Source organism: Ascaphus truei, chromosome 19 (assembly GCF_040206685.1).
Source record: "Ascaphus truei isolate aAscTru1 chromosome 19, aAscTru1.hap1, whole genome shotgun sequence".
NCBI lineage: Eukaryota > Metazoa > Chordata > Amphibia > Anura > Ascaphidae > Ascaphus > Ascaphus truei.
The window spans coordinates 1,202,248-1,221,020 of NC_134501.1; the positions used below are offsets into that span (position 1 = coordinate 1,202,248).

The 18,773-nt window shown below is 42.2% G+C and overlaps 1 protein-coding gene across 1 annotated transcript in view; it reads left to right on the forward strand.

Moving 5' to 3' along the window:
- VPS35 (VPS35 retromer complex component) overlaps positions 1–18,773 on the forward strand; it is a 58,907-nt gene that overhangs the window by 32,845 nt on the left and 7,289 nt on the right. Inside the window, exons 9-14 of the mRNA XM_075576287.1 lie at positions 2,436–2,532; positions 2,773–2,921; positions 9,570–9,777; positions 10,324–10,479; positions 13,035–13,157; positions 16,326–16,505. Of these exons, the coding sequence (XP_075432402.1) occupies positions 2,436–2,532; positions 2,773–2,921; positions 9,570–9,777; positions 10,324–10,479; positions 13,035–13,157; positions 16,326–16,505 (913 nt within the window). The remainder of the gene's footprint in view (positions 1–2,435; positions 2,533–2,772; positions 2,922–9,569; positions 9,778–10,323; positions 10,480–13,034; positions 13,158–16,325; positions 16,506–18,773) is intronic.

The window sequence follows — 18,773 nt, forward strand, 5'->3', positions numbered from 1 at the left end:
TCTCCCTCTTTCGTCGGTGGAGAAGGGAGTGGAGATGTTGCTGGCCTGCATGGTAGCTTCTCCCCACTCCGTGATCTGCCTAATTACTGCACTAATCACAAGTTCCCTGTGTAAGGAGAGGAGTGGGACAGGATTAATCAGTGCACTGACGCTGACTGGTGCGGTCAGGGATAAGCTTCTACCCCTGGCTGCATTGTCCCTTCTGTCTGTGCTACATTGATAGATCAATCTCGCACACACACTAATATATTTATATACCCTACACTGGCTTCCCATAGCCTCTAGAATTACATTTAAATCCCTAGTTGTGACTTGCAAAGCTCTCAACGACGCTGCTCCCCCTTACATCTCAGCCCTTCTCCCCAAATATATCCGTAAACGCCCCCTCTGTTCTGCCCATGACACCCACTTACTCCAAACTCCACGCTAACATCTCCACCCTCAAACCTTAATGGAATCAGATGTGCAGCTGGACCATACTCAACCCTGATGTATACTCCCACAATATATACTCCCACAATATTTAGTCCCACAATGAGCCGTGACTTTACCTTTTGTTTCAACATTGTCCCTCGTTCCCCTAGTGTGAGCTCTCTGAGCAGGACCCTCATTAAATCGCAGGACCCTCATTAAATCGCAGGACGCTCATTAAATCTATGTATCTGTTTGCTCTTGTTTCTCCTTATTTTGTATGGAACTCTCTTTAAGATCAAATCTCTGTACTCCCCTTTACCCCGCTGTGGAACATGGTGGATCTTTACAAATAAAAGTTAAAAATAATATACATACATTATATCCTTATTTATGTGTGCCAGCGAGAAGAAAAGCACACACACTATATATAATAGGGCCTTGCCCTGTGGAAGCATGCGTCCCAACCAAGGTCTTTTCTCTTGTGGGCCTTGTTACTTGTGAGAGATCTCGGTCATATGTATAGCTCTGTATCGGCTGTAAATATATGTGTGTATATACTAGCAGAACAGACAAAGTGTGAGCCTTTTCTAATTCCCTCACTCACTGGCAGACCGGAAGAAGAAGTGAGAGTAGACGCTGTGTGACTGATGTTCCATCACATGAGAGCATTGTGATCACTTCTATTGGCATGAGGAAAAAAGAGGAAGATTACCATCTAGTTCTGTCTCCTGTGCTCAGTGTGGAAGTCATATACCATTGAGGGGTAGACCAGGGGTGCTCGACTCCCCAGTAAATTATTCCCCCCTCCCCCTTCCCAAATGGTTAGGATATCCCAGCTTCAGCACAGGTGGCCCAGAGGCTGTCGCAGACTGATCTGATTGAGCCACCAGTGCTAAAGCTGGCACTGATTGAGCCACCTGTGCTGAAGCAGGGATATCCTAAAAACCTGACCTGTTGGGGGGGGAGGGGGCTTGAACCCTGGAGTTGAGCACCCCTGGGTAAACTACTGAATATCAGAAGGCCATGACTGGGAAGGAATGTTAGTGCCGTTCTGTGTGATAGATACAATCTAAAAAGATACAATTTCCTGTTAAGCCAGCGCAAAAAAAGAGACCTATTAATCATCTTATTGTATCATTAGCTCTTATTTACCTCCCTTTCATGTGGTAACAATAGATCTCTCTGTGTGTGAAGAACAAACACAAATTGGCTAAAGAGGTTTGGCTTAAAACAAATCAACGTTTCTCAAATGTTGGATCTTTTTTGGCTTAAAAAAACTTATATATATATATTTTTTTTTAAGTCCAGTTTGGTGCACAGCCATTTTCTGGACAGCTGAAGGTCTGGCTCGGACCGCCAAAATGTACCTTTTTTTTGCTTGCTTTATTGATGGCAGCGCTACAATATCAATTTATTTAATTTTTGTATTAATTGTTTCTTCTTGGGGATCGTGTGAAAACATGTTGATGTTGCGGTCTCGCGATTTGTAAAGAGCAATCCAAGTAAATAACCCCACTCCTTTCCGCTTCGGGGGCCCTCTGCTTCCGTAGCGTGTTATCTCTGTAGGGTGTGCCAGTAGGGGGTCAGCTTAGCATGCTTCATGTAATGATGGCATTTCAAAGCGATAGAGGATAGGGCAGAGTTGTAGTTATTGACCAGGTTGTCGGCGGTCAGTATAGGAGCTCAAGGTGGAGTCCTAGAGTCAGTAGGTTAATCGAACGCAGGTCTCTGTAGAAATGAGGCATAGATGGCGGTGAAGAAATGGAAAATTGAGTAAGACGGAGTGATGGTCAGAGAGCGGAAAGGGGGAAATCAAGAAATCGGAGATGACCTGTTTTTCACCAAAAAAAAAAACGGTTCAGATTGTGACAATCCTTGTGGGTGCAGGCCATTCATAAAGGACAAAGGAAGAGGTTAGAGGCAGAAACCTGGAAGCCCAAGAGGGTGGGGGGGTGGGGGGGGGTAATTGTATGGCAATTACAGTACAGAGCAACATCTGTGTTTCCTGTTATCATTCGCAGACTAGCTCTGTTTGCACATCGGGAAGATGGGCCTGGCATCCCGGCTGATATCAAACTCTTTGATATCTTCTCCCAGCAAGTGGCCACAGTCATACAGGTAGGTGTCATATTGTTTTGGGTTTAGAGAACGAGGTAAAGAACATAGGTGGTGGAGGCCAACACAGTAATGGAATTGGGATAGATACAAAGGTTTGAAAAGAACCTCTCCAGATGTGGAAGCTCCATCATTTCATCCCTGAAGAACTTTCACTCTGGGTGGGAAAATACGTGTCCTGTTTTTTTTATTCCTTTTCTTAACATCAAATCTATGCTCCATTTTGTCTCTTGGAATGTGCAGTCCAGGCAGGACATGCCCTCAGAAGATGTGGTGTCCTTACAAGTGTCACTCATTAACCTTGCTATGAAGTGCTACCCAGATCGTGTGGACTATGTCGATAAAGTGCTTGAGACGACGGTGGAGATATTTAACAAGCTCAACCTTGAACAGTAAGTAACAAAATTAATGTCACTTTTTTAAAATCTAAAAATATACAAGCTTTAGACTGGTGGTTCTCCACTTAAAAGAAGTTGGATTTAAAGGTGTTTGAATCGTTTCCATCACTAATGAGATATGAATATTAATCACAAGCAGAGATCCATATAAATTGAACGGGGTATTTCAGCGCAATGTCTTCTTGTGAAATATTAATAAACCTGTATATGGGAAAATAAAGTGAATTTCAAATTCATACAACCCATAATTGAGGTGCTGCTCCAGATGGACTGTCCCACGGGGTTAGGAAACACAGAATAGGAGCACAGCTATCGGTTGGTATATGAAAAAGAAATGACATAAAATAGTGCAATATAGCCTGTCACAACATTGGAGAAACGAATAAACTTGTGTTGGGTGCATGTGCACATTTGAGGCTGTTTTGAATCAGAATACATTGTGCTGTTTACGTGAAGGTATATTCGGGGATCAGGGTATTTGTTTGAGATATTTTAGACATGCAGAAGATAGACTGCAAACATGGCGTAATTCTAGAAAACACTTCATATGAAAGAATTAGTGAAAATCGGTGTGCACTCAAACTGTGCTCGGACCCAAAGTGTGCTGAGCACACAGGCTCCAGCAGCACAGTGCAGTTGACGTTCCAGCTCAACCATCGTTTGTGGAATCCACAGTATCGGTCTCCGGTCTTGTTCGGGGGATAGATGCTTCGGCCGGATGGCTCCTCAGTGACACTCTAGCGGTTAGTCAGACGCTTTTCACCGGTGTCTGACTGGCTCCTCCGTTTAAGCTCGCCCATTCCACTTCTACTTAACCAGTAGTTCCTGGAACACACGTGAATGAAGTCTATTAAAAGAAATAAGTAAATGGCAGCTGGGACTACTAACCACCTCCATTTCAGCTCCTCTGGCAGCAACAGAGTTAAAAATTAGTGCCAACAATATTTTCCCCATTTGCCAGGGCATAAACAATTAGGGACGTCTGTCCACTAAAGGTCATAATCCATGGACATTTTATTAAGTGAATCTAGTTGAAAATGTATTTTCTGTTCCGATTTTTAAGTGCAGAATGTGTACTCTAATTGACATTTAATTGTTGTTTGGAATGGTACCAGATGTAAAAGCGAGCATATATATGCTGCTTTTGTAACGTTGCTTGGGTAACCATGTTTTATTGGGCAGTGGGTTTCAGTTATAGAATAGCGCAGTTTTGCAGTCTGGCTTTTTAGCAGCAAGAATGAACAGTCTGTGCCTATTTACAAGTGTCTTCAAGAGACACTTCTAAATGTCAGGTATGCAATATAAAGAATCAATCGCAAATCCTGCAAATTAGTCTCGTGAAAGGAGCAATTCAAGTGTGTGTGTGTGTGTGTGTGTGTGTGTGTGTGTGTGGCATTGAATGTTATAAAAAATAAAAAACCTTGGAGATGTGCGCCGCGCATGTGGACGAAGCCTGATGAAGCGGAGAGAGCTGCAGATGCCGGGTAAGTCCTCGCGCGGCGGCCATTTCGCTTTAAGATAAACAAAAAAACTTGGAGATGTTTTTAAATCGGGAGCCACGCTCAGACAGCGTTAAGTGGATCCGCATTGTAGCATATCGCGCTACAACAGGGTGTATATGTGTATCTACATATTTATCCATCTATCCAATAAAGAAGATCACTTGTGAGCCCATTCACATGTCTTAGGCTGCGTCCATAGAGGGGTGAGGAGTTCGGAGCCGCGCTGAGGCTCGCCTGCTGAAATCTGTGCGATTTCATGCTCATGCGGGCGCGATCGGGAGGCGGGGGGAGACTGAGGGAGGCGGGGCAGTGACGTCACTGGGCCAATCGCACCGACGTCAACGTCACGACGCCGTGACGTTGACGCTGCTCCGTGCTGATTGGATGTTTTCAGCCGACAGCGCTCTGAAAAACAGCTTGGCTGTCGGCTGAAAAATCCAGCGCCTCAGCATGCCTGCGGACGCTTGCGTTAGCCCCCTCTAAAGACATCCTCATGGAGGATGCAGGGGCTCAGCACGGCCTCTCCTGCTATGGACTCGGCCTTAGACAGGTCTGCACCCCTGCCTTTCAACAATTATCACCTAGCATACAGTGCTCCCACTGCAGCAAGGGATTCTGGGAAATGACATGCAAATGAGCACACAATGTGTCACCTTTTGCCTGCAATATCCATTCACGTGGAGCTCATTTACATTTGCAGACCTGTCTAAGACATGTGAATGTGCTCACAAGTGATATTCTTTATTGGCTATATGCTAACGGGGAAGGTCTTTCGTTGCCTTTTTCACCCACCATAACTTACAGTATCTCTATCTACTGTATCTCTCTATCTCTCTTGATGTTTGTCACATGACATGCTCTGCCCGAATTCATTTTTAATGGAAAACAAAAATACAATTTCAGCGCGCCTCCCAAATTGGCTTGCAATTTACTAGCGAAAATTCTTCATTTTGAACCTAATAATAATAACAAAGGAGCTAGTTGCATCTTATGATCAAAACCTGATTCAAGCCTGCTAACCTTGTAAAGGTAAACTCCAAACATAACAGGTACATACACTGAATACCATTTCTTTCTGTCCTGTGGACTAAACTTGGCGACATTGCCCAAAGGGTTAAATAAATGAAGCACAATGCTTTTTGTGATTGTAGTGCAATTAAGAACTGGCATAAGCCAGTAACAAAGTTCCCTTATGGAGGAACACTGTGGGTGCACAAAGTCCCTGGTGAGAAATAATACCTGCACATATTTCTAATTCCTGTCAAACACAATGCAGTTCTCCTCTAGAACAGAGGTACAAAGTACTTCTCTACTCACAAGTCCATAATGCAATTCTCCATTTGATGTGACAGGCAAGAACAGTGGTGGAGCAAAGTTTCAGGTCCCAGGTCTTTCCCTAGTGAAAACGAATACCTACACATTTCTCTTATTCCTGTTAGCCATAGACACTCGCCACCTCTTCGGAGGAGAGTGACATTTAGCCTGACACTGAGGGGTATTATACCTTTTTGCTAATTGGAGAATTGGTCAGGAGCTGAGAATCTTGGAAGAGCCATACACCTCTTAAAAGAACAGGCTAGTAAAACGGAACCAGGTGAGCTAAAACCTGACCTGTCACGGAATGTTTCCGTGACACGATCATTCAATACCTTTTATATGGAGTATGGAAAACAAACACACAAGCCCTGCGGCCCTACCTTTTTTTTATGGAGTATGCAGCTGGTAAAAATATTGGCCACTTTTATGGAAAACAAAATACATTTCCAGCGCCTCTCCCAAATTGGGCTGCAATTTATTAGCAACATGTCTTCATTTTTAACTTGTCTAATAACAAGGGAGCCATTTAGTTGCATTTATTTTTAATCAAAACATGATTGAAGCCTGATAAGAAAATGTCGTTGTGTTTGCAGGTGTAGCTACCTGCCAGCTGGAGTTTGCAATATAAATATTGGTGCATGGAGGAAGATGAAATGTCCACAAGGCTGGCACCGGCGTTCAGTTCAAGTTCACCCTGTACTATCCCTCCCAATTTAATGTATTTGATTTAAGAACCGCTAAAATGCAACATCTAGTTCAGCAGAGCAGCCTGTCACATCTGTATAAGAGGAGGCATTGTAACACAGATTACATACCACTACAATCAAATGCAATTACCAAATGGCTCTTCTGAAACGTTTACTGTGCTGATGGACAATTTATTTTCCCCGATCTAAACCATAACAGCCCCAATTACGCTTCTAATAGTTATTCGATAAGAATGAAGTGATACTTAATCTGACACTCTGGCTAAGAAGGACATGGGTAACAGGGCAAGAGAAGACCGAGCATGAAGAGACCAATCATTGAGTGACTCTTACCGTGGGCTTTACACCTTGATTAGATTATCATTATGGTGCAGTCTTTTTCCTCACCAAAATAAACAGGTGGTAGGGATCCTTTAAAGCTGCAGTCCGTGCTCATCGCTGTGTTCTGTTTATTTATTTTTAACTTTACCGAGCCCTTCTTGCCCTTTCCAACCTTGTTTAGTTTTAAAATCTGATGCGCCTTTCAGGACGTACAAGCATTTGCAGTACTACATGTTTACAGGGAGAAGGAGAGAACCTGGTTCAATTGCTGGTGTCTGCTCCTTGTTACCTTGGGCAAGTCACTTTATCTCCCTGTGCCTCAGGCACCAAAAATAGATTGTAAGCTCCACAGGGTAGGCCTGTGCCTGCAAAATGTCTCTGTAAAGCGCTACGTAAAACTAGCAGCGCTATACAAGAACATGCTAAAAAAATATATATGTATGTATGTTTAGGAGGTTGAAATCGAGCTCTCCGTAGAGCAATCTAATAACCATGGTAACCTCCAATACAGAAATGAAGAAAAACGCGATTTTTGAATACTTAATTTCTTTTATATTTTTTGAAGTCAAGGACATCGTTGGTGGGCAATATGCTAACCGTTTTAAGGTAAACGCGTATATGCTTTTGGGGGTTGCTGGTGACTCAGTCAACTATTGTTAAATAATTCCATGTGAGGTTGTAAACATGGGAGTCTAAACATTGGGCAGGTGTTTCACTGGTAACCTATACTCCCAATAGTAGGGTAACACTGAGCAAGATATGGGCAAAGTTTCATCTTTTTATTGTAACTTTTTTTTTTTCCCCATCCATTTTTGGTTCTCTGACGAGGTTGGGCGGTGATAATGCTGAACCTTGTGTGTGGTTCTCGGACGAGTTTGGGCGGTGATAATGCTGAACCTTGTGTGTGGTACTCGGACGAGGTTGGGCGGTGATAATGCTGAACCTTGTGTGTGGTTCTCTGACGAGGTTGGGCGGTGATAATGCTGAACCTTTTGTGTGGTTCTCTGACGAGGTTGGGCGGTGATAATGCTAAACCTTGTGTGTGGTTCTCTGACGATGTTGGGCGGTGATAATGCTGAACCTTGTGTGTGGTTCTCTGACGAGGATGGGCGGTGATAATGCTGAACCTTGTGTGTGGTTCTCGGACGAGGTTGGGCAGTGATAATGCTGAACCTTGTGTGTGGTTCTCGGACGAGGTTGGGCAGTGATAATGCTGAACCTTGTGTGTTGTTCTCTGACGAGGTTGGGCGGTGATAATGCTGAACCTTGTGTGTGGTTCTCGGACGAGGTTGGGCAGTGATAATGCTGAACCTTGTGTGTTGTTCTCTGACGAGGTTGGGCGGTGATAATGCTGAACCTTGTGTGTGGTTCTCGTACGAGGTTGGGCAGTGATAATGCTGAACCTTGTGTGTCGTTCTCTGACGAGGTTGGGCGGTGATAATGCTGAACCTTGTGTGTGGTTCTCGTACGAGGTTGGGCAGTGATAATGCTGAACCTTGTGTGTGGTTCTCTGACGAGGTTGGGCGGTGATAATGCTGAACCTTGTGTGTGTTGTTCTCTGACGAGGTTGGGCGGTGATAATGCTGAACCTTGTGTGTGGTTCTCTGACGAGGTTGGGCGGTGATAATGCTGAACCTTGTGTGTGGTTCTCTGACGAGGTTGGGCGGTGATAATGCTGAACCTTGTGTGTGGTTCTCTGACGAGGTTGGGCGGTGATAATGCTGAACCTTGTGTGTGGTTCTCTTCTACCTTTTTAGAGCAGCCATCAGTTTTATTTTTTAACTTTAATTGAGAACCAGTGTTCTCGGAAGCTGAGCAGTGCTTTTTTTTTTCAACTCTGGGGAGTCCCTGCTTCCTGAGGTTTAGCGGTGTACTCCCCGGGGCTCCATCTTGGGAAAACAAAATAGCAAACAAATTTTGCCTAACAATGGGGAGCCGTAACATCACTGTTTGCGGCTTCCTACTGGTTCACAGGAGCGGCCATGTTGGATTCCATCGAACGGGCATTGGTTAGGAAAACGGTAATTATCTTTGGAACCATGGGACTCCTGGAACTAAACATAACTGGGTTCGGTTACAGAGGACTCCAGTTCTAATTATGTTAAACAAAAATGAATGTTGTCAATTGCTGCTTTTTATGGAGCATTACCACACAACTAATGGCAGTGGTATGTTTTTAGGTTGATACTAGGTGATTATGCATTTTTTAAGATAAAGTATAAACCAGGGGTGGCCAACTCCATTCTTCAAGGGCCACCATCAGGTTTTGAGGATAGACCTGCTTCATCATAGGTGGCTGTCAGTTATTCTGACTGAGCCACCTGTGCTGAAGCAGGGGTATCCTTAACCTGACCTGTTGGTGGCCCTTGAGGACTGGAGTTCACCACTCCTAGTATAAACTGGACATGTTTTCATGACCGAACTAGAAAGACTGGGTTCAGGACAAAGAATAGCTTTTATGACCCTCATCTCTTCAGAGGCATCAACCGCCCATCTTCCAGCTATTTAAATGTTCCACCAGCCACTTATTCACTTTGGGGCTGTACCATTAACAATCGTAGAGCAAAAAGAGATGAACTTTACTGCTTGCAGGTAACTACGAGAAATCGCAAGTCTTAGGCAAATTCATTGTAATGGCTAATCTGGAAGCAGAGTGATCATTTATCAAATTGGGTTATTATTAACACCTTTGTTGCAATAATGGCCTGCAACCCAAGTCCCTCTGCTGGCGAAAGGTTTTCTTACCATTCATAACGTCTGTGGAAATAAATAGCCAATGGGATTGTTTCTTTCAGCATTGCCACAAGCAGCGCCGTATCCAAAGAGCTGACCAGACTTTTAAAGATCCCCATTGATACCTACAACAACATCCTGACCGTGCTGAAGCTTAAGCATTTCCACCCTCTGTTTGAATACTTTGATTACGAGTCCAGGAAGAGCATGAGCTGCTATGTGCTGAGCAGTGCACTGGAGTACAACACGGAGATCGGCTTACAAGAGCAGGTAACGGTCTGCAGGCGTCCCTTCCAGTCTGTAAAGCCGCATATTCTAACATCCATCATTTATTTTATAAAGTAAACTCGTTTCTGCCTGCACAGGTCTCTTACTTTATTGGTTCAGAAACCGTTGTAGTTTTTCAAATGCAAGACAGAAAACCTATATTATAGGACCCTTATAAAAAGTAGGGCAAATTACGGCATGTATTTGTGCTCGTACATAATGTCAGCAAGTTTCTAATGGTAACGTCGGGGGTAGCACAAAAGATTGTGTCCTAGGCTCTTGATATACAATCTCGTGCATTTTGAGTGGTATTGTGCTGTAGTTGAGGCTTAATTAAAAATTTGTTCCAATCGTATAAATATAAACATTGCAGCTCTTGGCAAACAGACGGGTCGGAAGCCTCTTTGCTTTATCAGTTTGTTCTTTACAAGCTTCTTCGATCAGTCTTTCAATCACCTCCCAGCGTGTTTAGGAATGGACGGCCAATACAGTGGCAATTCAAACCTGTTGTGCTGACTCACCTGTTCCTACTTGTTTCATCTTTGCCAGGTGGATGCCATCATGAACCTGGTTTCGACGCTGATACAGGACCAGCCTGACCAGCCTGCAGAAGACCCTGACCCAGAAGATTTTTCAGATGAACAGAGCCTTGTGGGAAGGTTTATTCACCTGTTGCGATCGGACGACCCAGATCAACAGTACTTGGTATGAGAAAAAAAAAAGTTTTTAACTTCCTGGTGACTGGTTAAAAAAAGTGTCAGATCATCAGGCATAACAATTAGTGGTAATTAGAGGCAGCTCCTTTGTGTTCTGCAGGTATAAATACATGCAGGTGTAAGTAGGAGAGACTCGGGAATGCATAGTGAGGCCATTATTGCCATTCCTTTCCTTGTGAAATTTGACAGTATTAGAACGAAACAAGGATTCCCCATTATTATACAGCTATTGTTACCAATTAATTTTGCTTATTCAGCAACAATGCCCAGCAATATCTACAATATTTAAAGGGAATATTTACTATTTCTAGGGTAACAATCTAATCCATTCATCCATTTTAAACACTGCCAATGTTCTTATTAAATGATTATTCATTGCAGTGATGCGGTTTTTATTGTTAAAAACACCCAATGCCAAAAAATACTTCATTCTCAATCATATTTTATATTAGTTTTCAGCTATAAAATTAGAGGTACATGCGTGTGCGAAGGAACCGACCCGTCAATCTGTTTGTAAAGAGAACATTAATCTCAACGTGGCAGGAAGAGCTCTAGGAATTCATACAGGTCTTTGTTAGAGGCAGATAATGTTACCTTTGTAATATCAGGATACATTGTAGCTGCCGAGTTACACTGACTGAAAGATTGAATTGAAACTGAAAGGCGGCCATTTAGTGAACTCTGGGAAGCAGGCTCTTTCATCGATTTACTTGAACGAATTGATCGGCAGCTTAAATAATTCGTTTTCAATAAAGGTTCTCAAAGGCTGCACATATTTAAAAAAAATATGTAAATATTGTTTTTGTGCTGCTTGGATTGCCTCTTCAAGAACCTCTGATCACTTTCTCGCTTTGTAAAGATGGGAAACCTCATGGATCTACACATTTCCCTCCTGGTTCATTCATCCCAATAGAACATGTTGTACAGGGGTTCAGCTAAATATGAAAGGCGCTGGGCGACTCCTACATAATAAAATATTTATTGAAATCTCTTCCACGTTTCGGTGCAGACCTAGCTTTGTCATATCTTAGCATCTTTCATATTTATCATGCCACTGGTTGGCAGACAAATCCACATTCACAGCTGGTAGGTAGCACCGAGATAATCTTTTGAAGTATTTTATTTTTTCCCCATCTTTGCATGGAGTGCATTTCATGACCTTTTCCCAGATACAGTGGTTAAGCTTGTAGTCCAGACGGTGGGGAGCGCAGATATGTGAATGAAAACACAAAATAGTGCACTGTGTCTTTTTAAATAGAGTTCAGTGTAACCTATAGACTGTGTACTCACAATCTATCTGTTCTTTTAAAGCATGTCCATAAGTGGCAACGGATGACCAGTACTTCTAGGTGTGTGGGAACCGTATAGATAAAAAACAGAAGCCCCAATAGCGTAGACTGATGCGTCAATTTTATACAGGGATAAATCATATATGTTCCCATAGTACAGAACCGATTTATTTTAAAAAAACACCACATTGTGTTTTTGGGGCTGCATAGTTTATATTTGCTGTCCATTTATTTCTCATTCAGTCACATTGACATCAAAAATGTATATAAATGTGGGGTGTCCGTTATAACGATTGTCACAGGATGTCTCTTAACAATATCTAAAGTACTACTGCAAAAAGTATTCATAGCCATGTAAAGTAGGCTTTGGTTCAGAAGAAAATATTTAACAAATGTTCTGCAGTTTTTAACTTAAATTATTGGATTTTAATAGGATTGACTATTGGCTCTAAAAATAACATTCTTGGGGGGGGGTGAAAATAATGTAGAGCTACACGTTGCCTAATTGGCTGGCCTGCTCTGCGCTTGCACCCTGCCTCCCTATTTCAGATCATTAATTCTACCAAGATTTTTGACTAACACAATTTGCTGCCAGCATTGAAAGCCAATGAATGCGCTAAACTTTATTACAGCCCGAGAATGAGTTTTCTCGAACTCGCCGGCAATGCTACAATACATTTTTACTTCCCAAAAGTACCAGGGCCCAGCAGTTCAATATTTGGGTGCTGGCCTCTGTGTAATGTGAGTGGGTCGGTCCTCCTCCATATCTCCGAAAGGCTGTGGCGCTTGTGGTGTTATTACGTTGCTAAACATACTGGACACCTAACAAGCTCCTATTAAACCCCCAAAATACCCACAACATATATATAAGCATATGAGTGTCAGAGGAGTGCTACTGAGCATGGCAATATGCATTAAAACCAGAGACATAACATAAAACACAGACAAAGCTCAGTTTTTAGCACATCTAGTGAGACTCATACACGGTACAGTGCCTAAAAATATTGGCTCAGGGGCTTACAACAATTTTGGCCAAAAATGTCAAACTAAAAGACCATTTACTTATTAGATATTTGTCCATATATATTTAGGCACTGTACCGTGTATGAGTCTCACTAGATGTGCTAAAAACTGAGCTTTGTCTGTGTTTTATGTTATGTCTCTGGTTTTAAAACGTTATTACGTTGCTGCTAGAATGAAGTCATCCTGGTTGGCTGAAACTAACGTTTCCCCTTGTTTAAATGATGTCTTTCAGATCCTGAACACCGCCCGGAAACATTTTGGTGCTGGTGGGAACCAGCGGATTCGCTTTACTTTACCGCCATTGGTCTTTGCCGCTTATCAGCTGGCTTTCCGATACAAGGAGAATTCCAAAGTGGTAAGTAACATGGGCAGAGGGGAGGCCGTGCACAGGACAGATAGGATGGTGAACAGAAAAAAGCGCAAACCCATATACACAATAACGTGTTCTGATAGATGTTCAGTAAAATTCAGAACATAAATTATGTGCTACATTGAAAATAATTGGTGCTCATACACCAGGTGCTGCCAGATACCTGCAGTCTCCCAACCGCAATAACACAATGCAAACTTGGTGATTCGTGAATGGCAAGTGATTTAATGTGAAAATTAGCTCTCTGCAATAGGTACTGGAGTTCAAATATGCACTGGTTTCACACCGCAAATTCTTCCGTTGGGCAGAATAAGGCTGAAGTACTGATCCGTTAAAGAACCTCATACGGAGAAAAATATACAAAAACTCAGTGGTGCATTATCGTTTTACGTAAATTTACTATCACAGAGGGGAAAGGATAACACTCGCTCTCCCCACTGGTATGTCGCAGTCGGCTGCATTTCATCCGTGCGCACGGCTTCCCCGGTCTGTGTACCAGAACTGCAGGGCTCCTGTACGTCCGTAATGAGCTGGAGGTACGGTGGCCTCAAGTTGCCAAAAGACCCTACGTGTTACACACGTTTAATGGCTTCCTCAGGGGTTCTATCCGGCTTCCCTTGTCCATAGCAGTTATACACTTTCTCTCATAAATTGCCTGAGCTTCATTCATTCAAGGTCAAATGCCCATGATTCTATCATTGCAATGTTATAGCTGGCTATGGGGCTTGGGATCAACCTAAATGATTAAAACTGTGTGTTACAATTTGCACGTTTTATATAATAAAAATTCATATGCACTTGTTATACTATGAAAATCCATGAATTTTATCAAATCTAAAACTACCAATTTTTTTTTATTATTCATGACAATGATTAAATTAAAATAGAACATAACTACAAGTAGCTAAATATTGGCAACTTGTGTAATGACTAGAATAAAAAAACGAACAGGAAAAGACAGCTGATCAATATAAACATTAAATTGGTATGTATTTTAATTTAAATGATATTGATTGGACTTGAAAAGGCGGACAAATTAACTTATGAAAGACTAAAATGGTATGTTAAGATTTGATTAATTCAAAAATTAGTTACTTGAATGTAATTTTATTTTAAAAATTGATTATATATAGAAATGTATTATGTATAAAAAATTCTATTTGGAAAAAAAAGATAAAATAACGAAACCATCCTGAGTTTTAAATCCATGGATCTAATTATTTAATAGTAGCGTGTGAACCGATTTATGCTAAATGTAAAATAATAAAAATATACTTAAAAGGATAGATTTCTTATATTTCAGAACTAGTTTTAACACAACAAATGTAAAGATGATATTTGAACCCCAGTCCCTATTGCACTGAGCTTATTTTCACATGAATCGCGCACCAATCACCCAGTTTGCGCTGTTTATACCCATTGCTCCTATCAGATGGCGCAATGTTCGAGGGTACCTCTTAGGACAGGGATGGACAACGCCAGTCCTCAAGGGCAACCAACAGGTCAGGTTTTCAGGATATCCCTGCTTCAGCACAGGTGGCTGTCAATGACTGAGCCACCTGTGCTGAAGCAGGGATATCCTGAAAACCTGACCTGTTGGTTGCCCTTGAGGACCGGAGTTTAGCACCTTTGCAATTGTTACATAGAGCTACTCATACTCAATCGCTTTTGCTAATCATGGGCAGGCCAGTGTTTATTAGACGCTTTAAACATATTCCGTTGTGAATGAGGACCTCTCATTGTAAGGTTACACACTAGACCAGTGTATTTCCTTCTCCGTTAGTTGGGCTGCTGCTACTTTGCTCAATTATTTGTCCTGCTTTTGAAGTGTGACATTATCAGCAAACTAGGTATGTAGCTGCCATGCCCTCCAGAAGCCTATATCCGTTTAACTCCTAAAATGGGCAAATTTTTCTACAGAACTCTACATTTTGGAAAATCATGGAAATTAATGACTGCGGCTCATTTTATTGTATTTATTTTTCCATTTTTTCTCTCCATTTTTTTTTTTTTGTTTTGTTCTGGTTTTGGTGAATACGGTTTAAAATCCCATTTTCTGTGCTGTGACACCCTCTGTATTCTCTGTAGATACAGCCTCAGCCCAGCTTGGTTTTTCAATGTGTTTTTTTTTCTCGCCTGGATAATATCTTTCTCCTTTGTTCTTTTGTGAATCTAATACTCACATTACACGGGCTACAATTTGCTCAGCGTGTTCTATTCGCGGGGGACTTTCTCATGAGCAATATGAAGTTCCAATTCTTGTTGTAAACAGAAAAACATATTTAGATTTTGTTCTGCAAATGAAATGTTTTCCATCGTATCTGTACGCGGTTATCACTGCTCATCAGCAACACGGGATTTCCATTCATTCGTGGAAGGCTTTTTGCCGTTTCTATAATTCTACACAAGTGTTTAGCATGCGCTGCTCCATCTATTCCAATTCTGGTTCTTCTGGATGTTTTCGCCAAGAAGATAACTGTTCAGGCTAAATCATTGAACAATATTTTAGTTTTTTTTTTTAAAATGTAGCTGCAGTGGAAGCATTGTGCTAGAAGGTAATGGGTAATGCAGGGTTGCAGATCTGTGCTCACAAGTGGTATTTTTATTTGTTAAATGCAGAACTTTCTCACAACACTTATCAGGTAGTGTTCTGAAAAAGTATAATACTGGGATATATACATAATTATATAGAAGTGTGTGTATCTTGTATATGAGTTTCTTTAATCCTTGTTGGTAAGTACAAGGCTCAGAAGAGGATGGACGTACCGCTGATGGCGGGCCAATAATGAGTGAGGATAGAAGTGGGGGTCATTGCCTGTGCAAACTCCTGTTAAGCACCATCCTAAAGCACAAAAGGAGTAGCCAGACATAGATATACCCCTCCCAAAGAACTCTGTACCCCTGCTTGGCAGGGGGAGAAGGGATTGCTGCTTTAAATTAAATAAACACACTGATTGGTGTCTGTTTTTTGTAGGAAAAAAAAGTGTAAATCCCATAAATGTCATTCTGGTCATAGGAGGCACTGCACCGGTCACCTATTAAGTGCTGGAGGACCCAGAAACACATGGAATGTGTTAAATGGGCGTGTGCTCTCGCTGAGCTCGGCTGGTTCTTCATTCTTCCCCCTCAGCTGTTTGTTCTCTTCCTTCATAGGATGACAAATGGGAAAAGAAATGCCAGAAAATCTTCTCCTTTGCACATCAGACCATCAGCGCGCTGATTAAAGCAGAGTTGGCAGAGTTGCCCCTCAGGCTTTTCCTCCAAGGAGCGCTGGCAGCCGGGGAAATTGGATTTGAGAACCACGAGACGGTGGCGTATGAATTTATGTCTCAGGTAACGAGTGAACCTCTCTGATAATGTATCTGTCACTTTGACAATGACCTTGCCGCTCTGGTTTTTTTTTTTTTTTTTGTTTCGGTTGTAGAATAGTATTGATGGAAAATTGCTGTCCCATGAAACATGACCTCCTTTCATTATTAAGCTATATTCAGGGGTCAAAACAAAGACTCGTCTGAGTTCTCTAGATGAGAGAAATCTAACAGGATAATGTGATCGTGTTCGATAGAACAGAATCCATGGAGAATCAAGTGATGGCTTAATACTGCAGAACCGAAACATACTGTATGAACATAATCAGTGTTCGACAAACCTATACATTTGCTCGCCCCGGGCGAGTGGATTTAACATCGTGGCGAGCTCCTATTGGCCCAAGCAGCATACGTTTGGTACTAGGTGGCGAGTAGATTTTTTGGTGATTTGTCAACCACTGAACATAATGGTTTTAGCAGCTGCCACCAATATTGCATTTGAAACGGACGCACTCACTTCAGACGACAATACAGTTATCACTAAGCCAGTTGAGTTCCAGGGACAGTTGACTGTATGTTGGTGTCGAGAGTAGCCGATGGCATAGTGATGCGTTTCATGTGTATGGAGTTAAGGACCCCTCCAGTTTACCTTCAGGTTATAGAGGTAGTGCAGAGACCTTGTTCCTTTATTGGTCTTGGATACGTTTTTGCCGGGTGTGGTATAGTTCAGGGAGCCAAAACTCTTTCCATAACTCTGTTCTCCACTTTAGCTGCTGGCTGTTTGGCATCCTTCTCTCTGTACTGCTGTAAAGAGAAGCAGGGGGTGTTATTCCACCCTACTTCCCGCTTTGCTTATATATGCTTCCTACTCTGCTGATAAAATACATTTGAAGCGGTCTAGGGTGTTTGGTCGCCACCAAACCGCTCCTGGTGCTCTGCTATCACAACTCACCGCTGGACATTTGGGCACTACCCCAACTCCATCTTTAAATGTCCCATATTGTGCGGCTCATGGCAATGTCCTGGACGGCCCCAGCTCCTACACACCATTTTAAATGCCCCGTGGGACATTTAAAGATGGTGGGTAGGAGTGGCGGGACTCAGAGCGGCGGCAACCCGGACATTGACATGAGCGGTGTGATATGGGACTTTTAAAGATGGCGTGGCGGTGGAGCGCCAGGGGTGTTTTGGTCAAAGCCAAACATCCCATTCCGAATTTGAAGAGGAGACGTGAGGTTTTTAAAGCCCTTTACTAGAGATGTGCAAAGCGTTAGAACGGCTTTTTTGGCAACCACATGCGGAGTTAGAGTTCGCAAGTCAGTGTGCATCGTCTTTTTGTATGCTGATCTAAATTAGCCAACGTCACCAAAATCGTGAGCTGTGCCTAATGCTGGGATTATGAAGAGGACGCACACACAAGGCCTGCCGATATTTCGCTCAAAGCGTATTCATTTGGCCACATTATTGGTCAGCGACAAGTTTTGAGAGGAATCAAATTTGATGGAAAAAGTTTTGCACATCTCTACACGGAAGATCACGGTCCATGTGTTTTGGTAAACTCGCCCTGTACATATAACACATGGAGTTCCATTTGTGCTTTTAGAAGGTTTAAGCTCCTGGCCATCTACTTCCAGGAGATAAGGTATAAAAGGCATTTGGTTTTCATGGAGTTAGATTCCCTGACTTAAGAAAGAAGCGGGAGGAATTCAGCTCAGAAGACCAGGTAAAATAAAGGAGTTTGGGCCGGCCTGATCTGAGGTTATTGGGGCATGGCGAGCAGACTTCCCATACGCGTTACCACATTTTGTAACTAAAACCCCAGTTTAAATCTTAATGTTAGAAAAAGTTTGAGGAATGCTGTCTTGTGCAGCGTAAAGGTTGGCTTTTATTTTAAGTAAGATGAAGAAAGTCAGAATGGTGAGATGAGGGAAATAAAAGTAAAGTAATAACATTTAATACATCAGCCATCCAATTATAAACAATTGAATATCACATTAACATAGGATGACACAGTTGCTAACTGCTTTGTTTAACTGGGACTGTCCCAGTTTGCAATGGTCAGCATCAAAAACTTAAAATCAACCTTTTTATTTTTTAACTTCATGTATAGAACATATTGGGGAAGGTTAAAGGAAAAAAACGAACGGTGGGTAGGGCTAGTTTAGGAAATTAGTAATTTATTTAAAGCCCCAAAATACATTGAATAAAAACCTCACTCTGACAGTGGCTAAAAGCACAAATATTGAGGAATGTAGTTACCGTGGTAATTATAGAGATGGGAATACCAAATCAT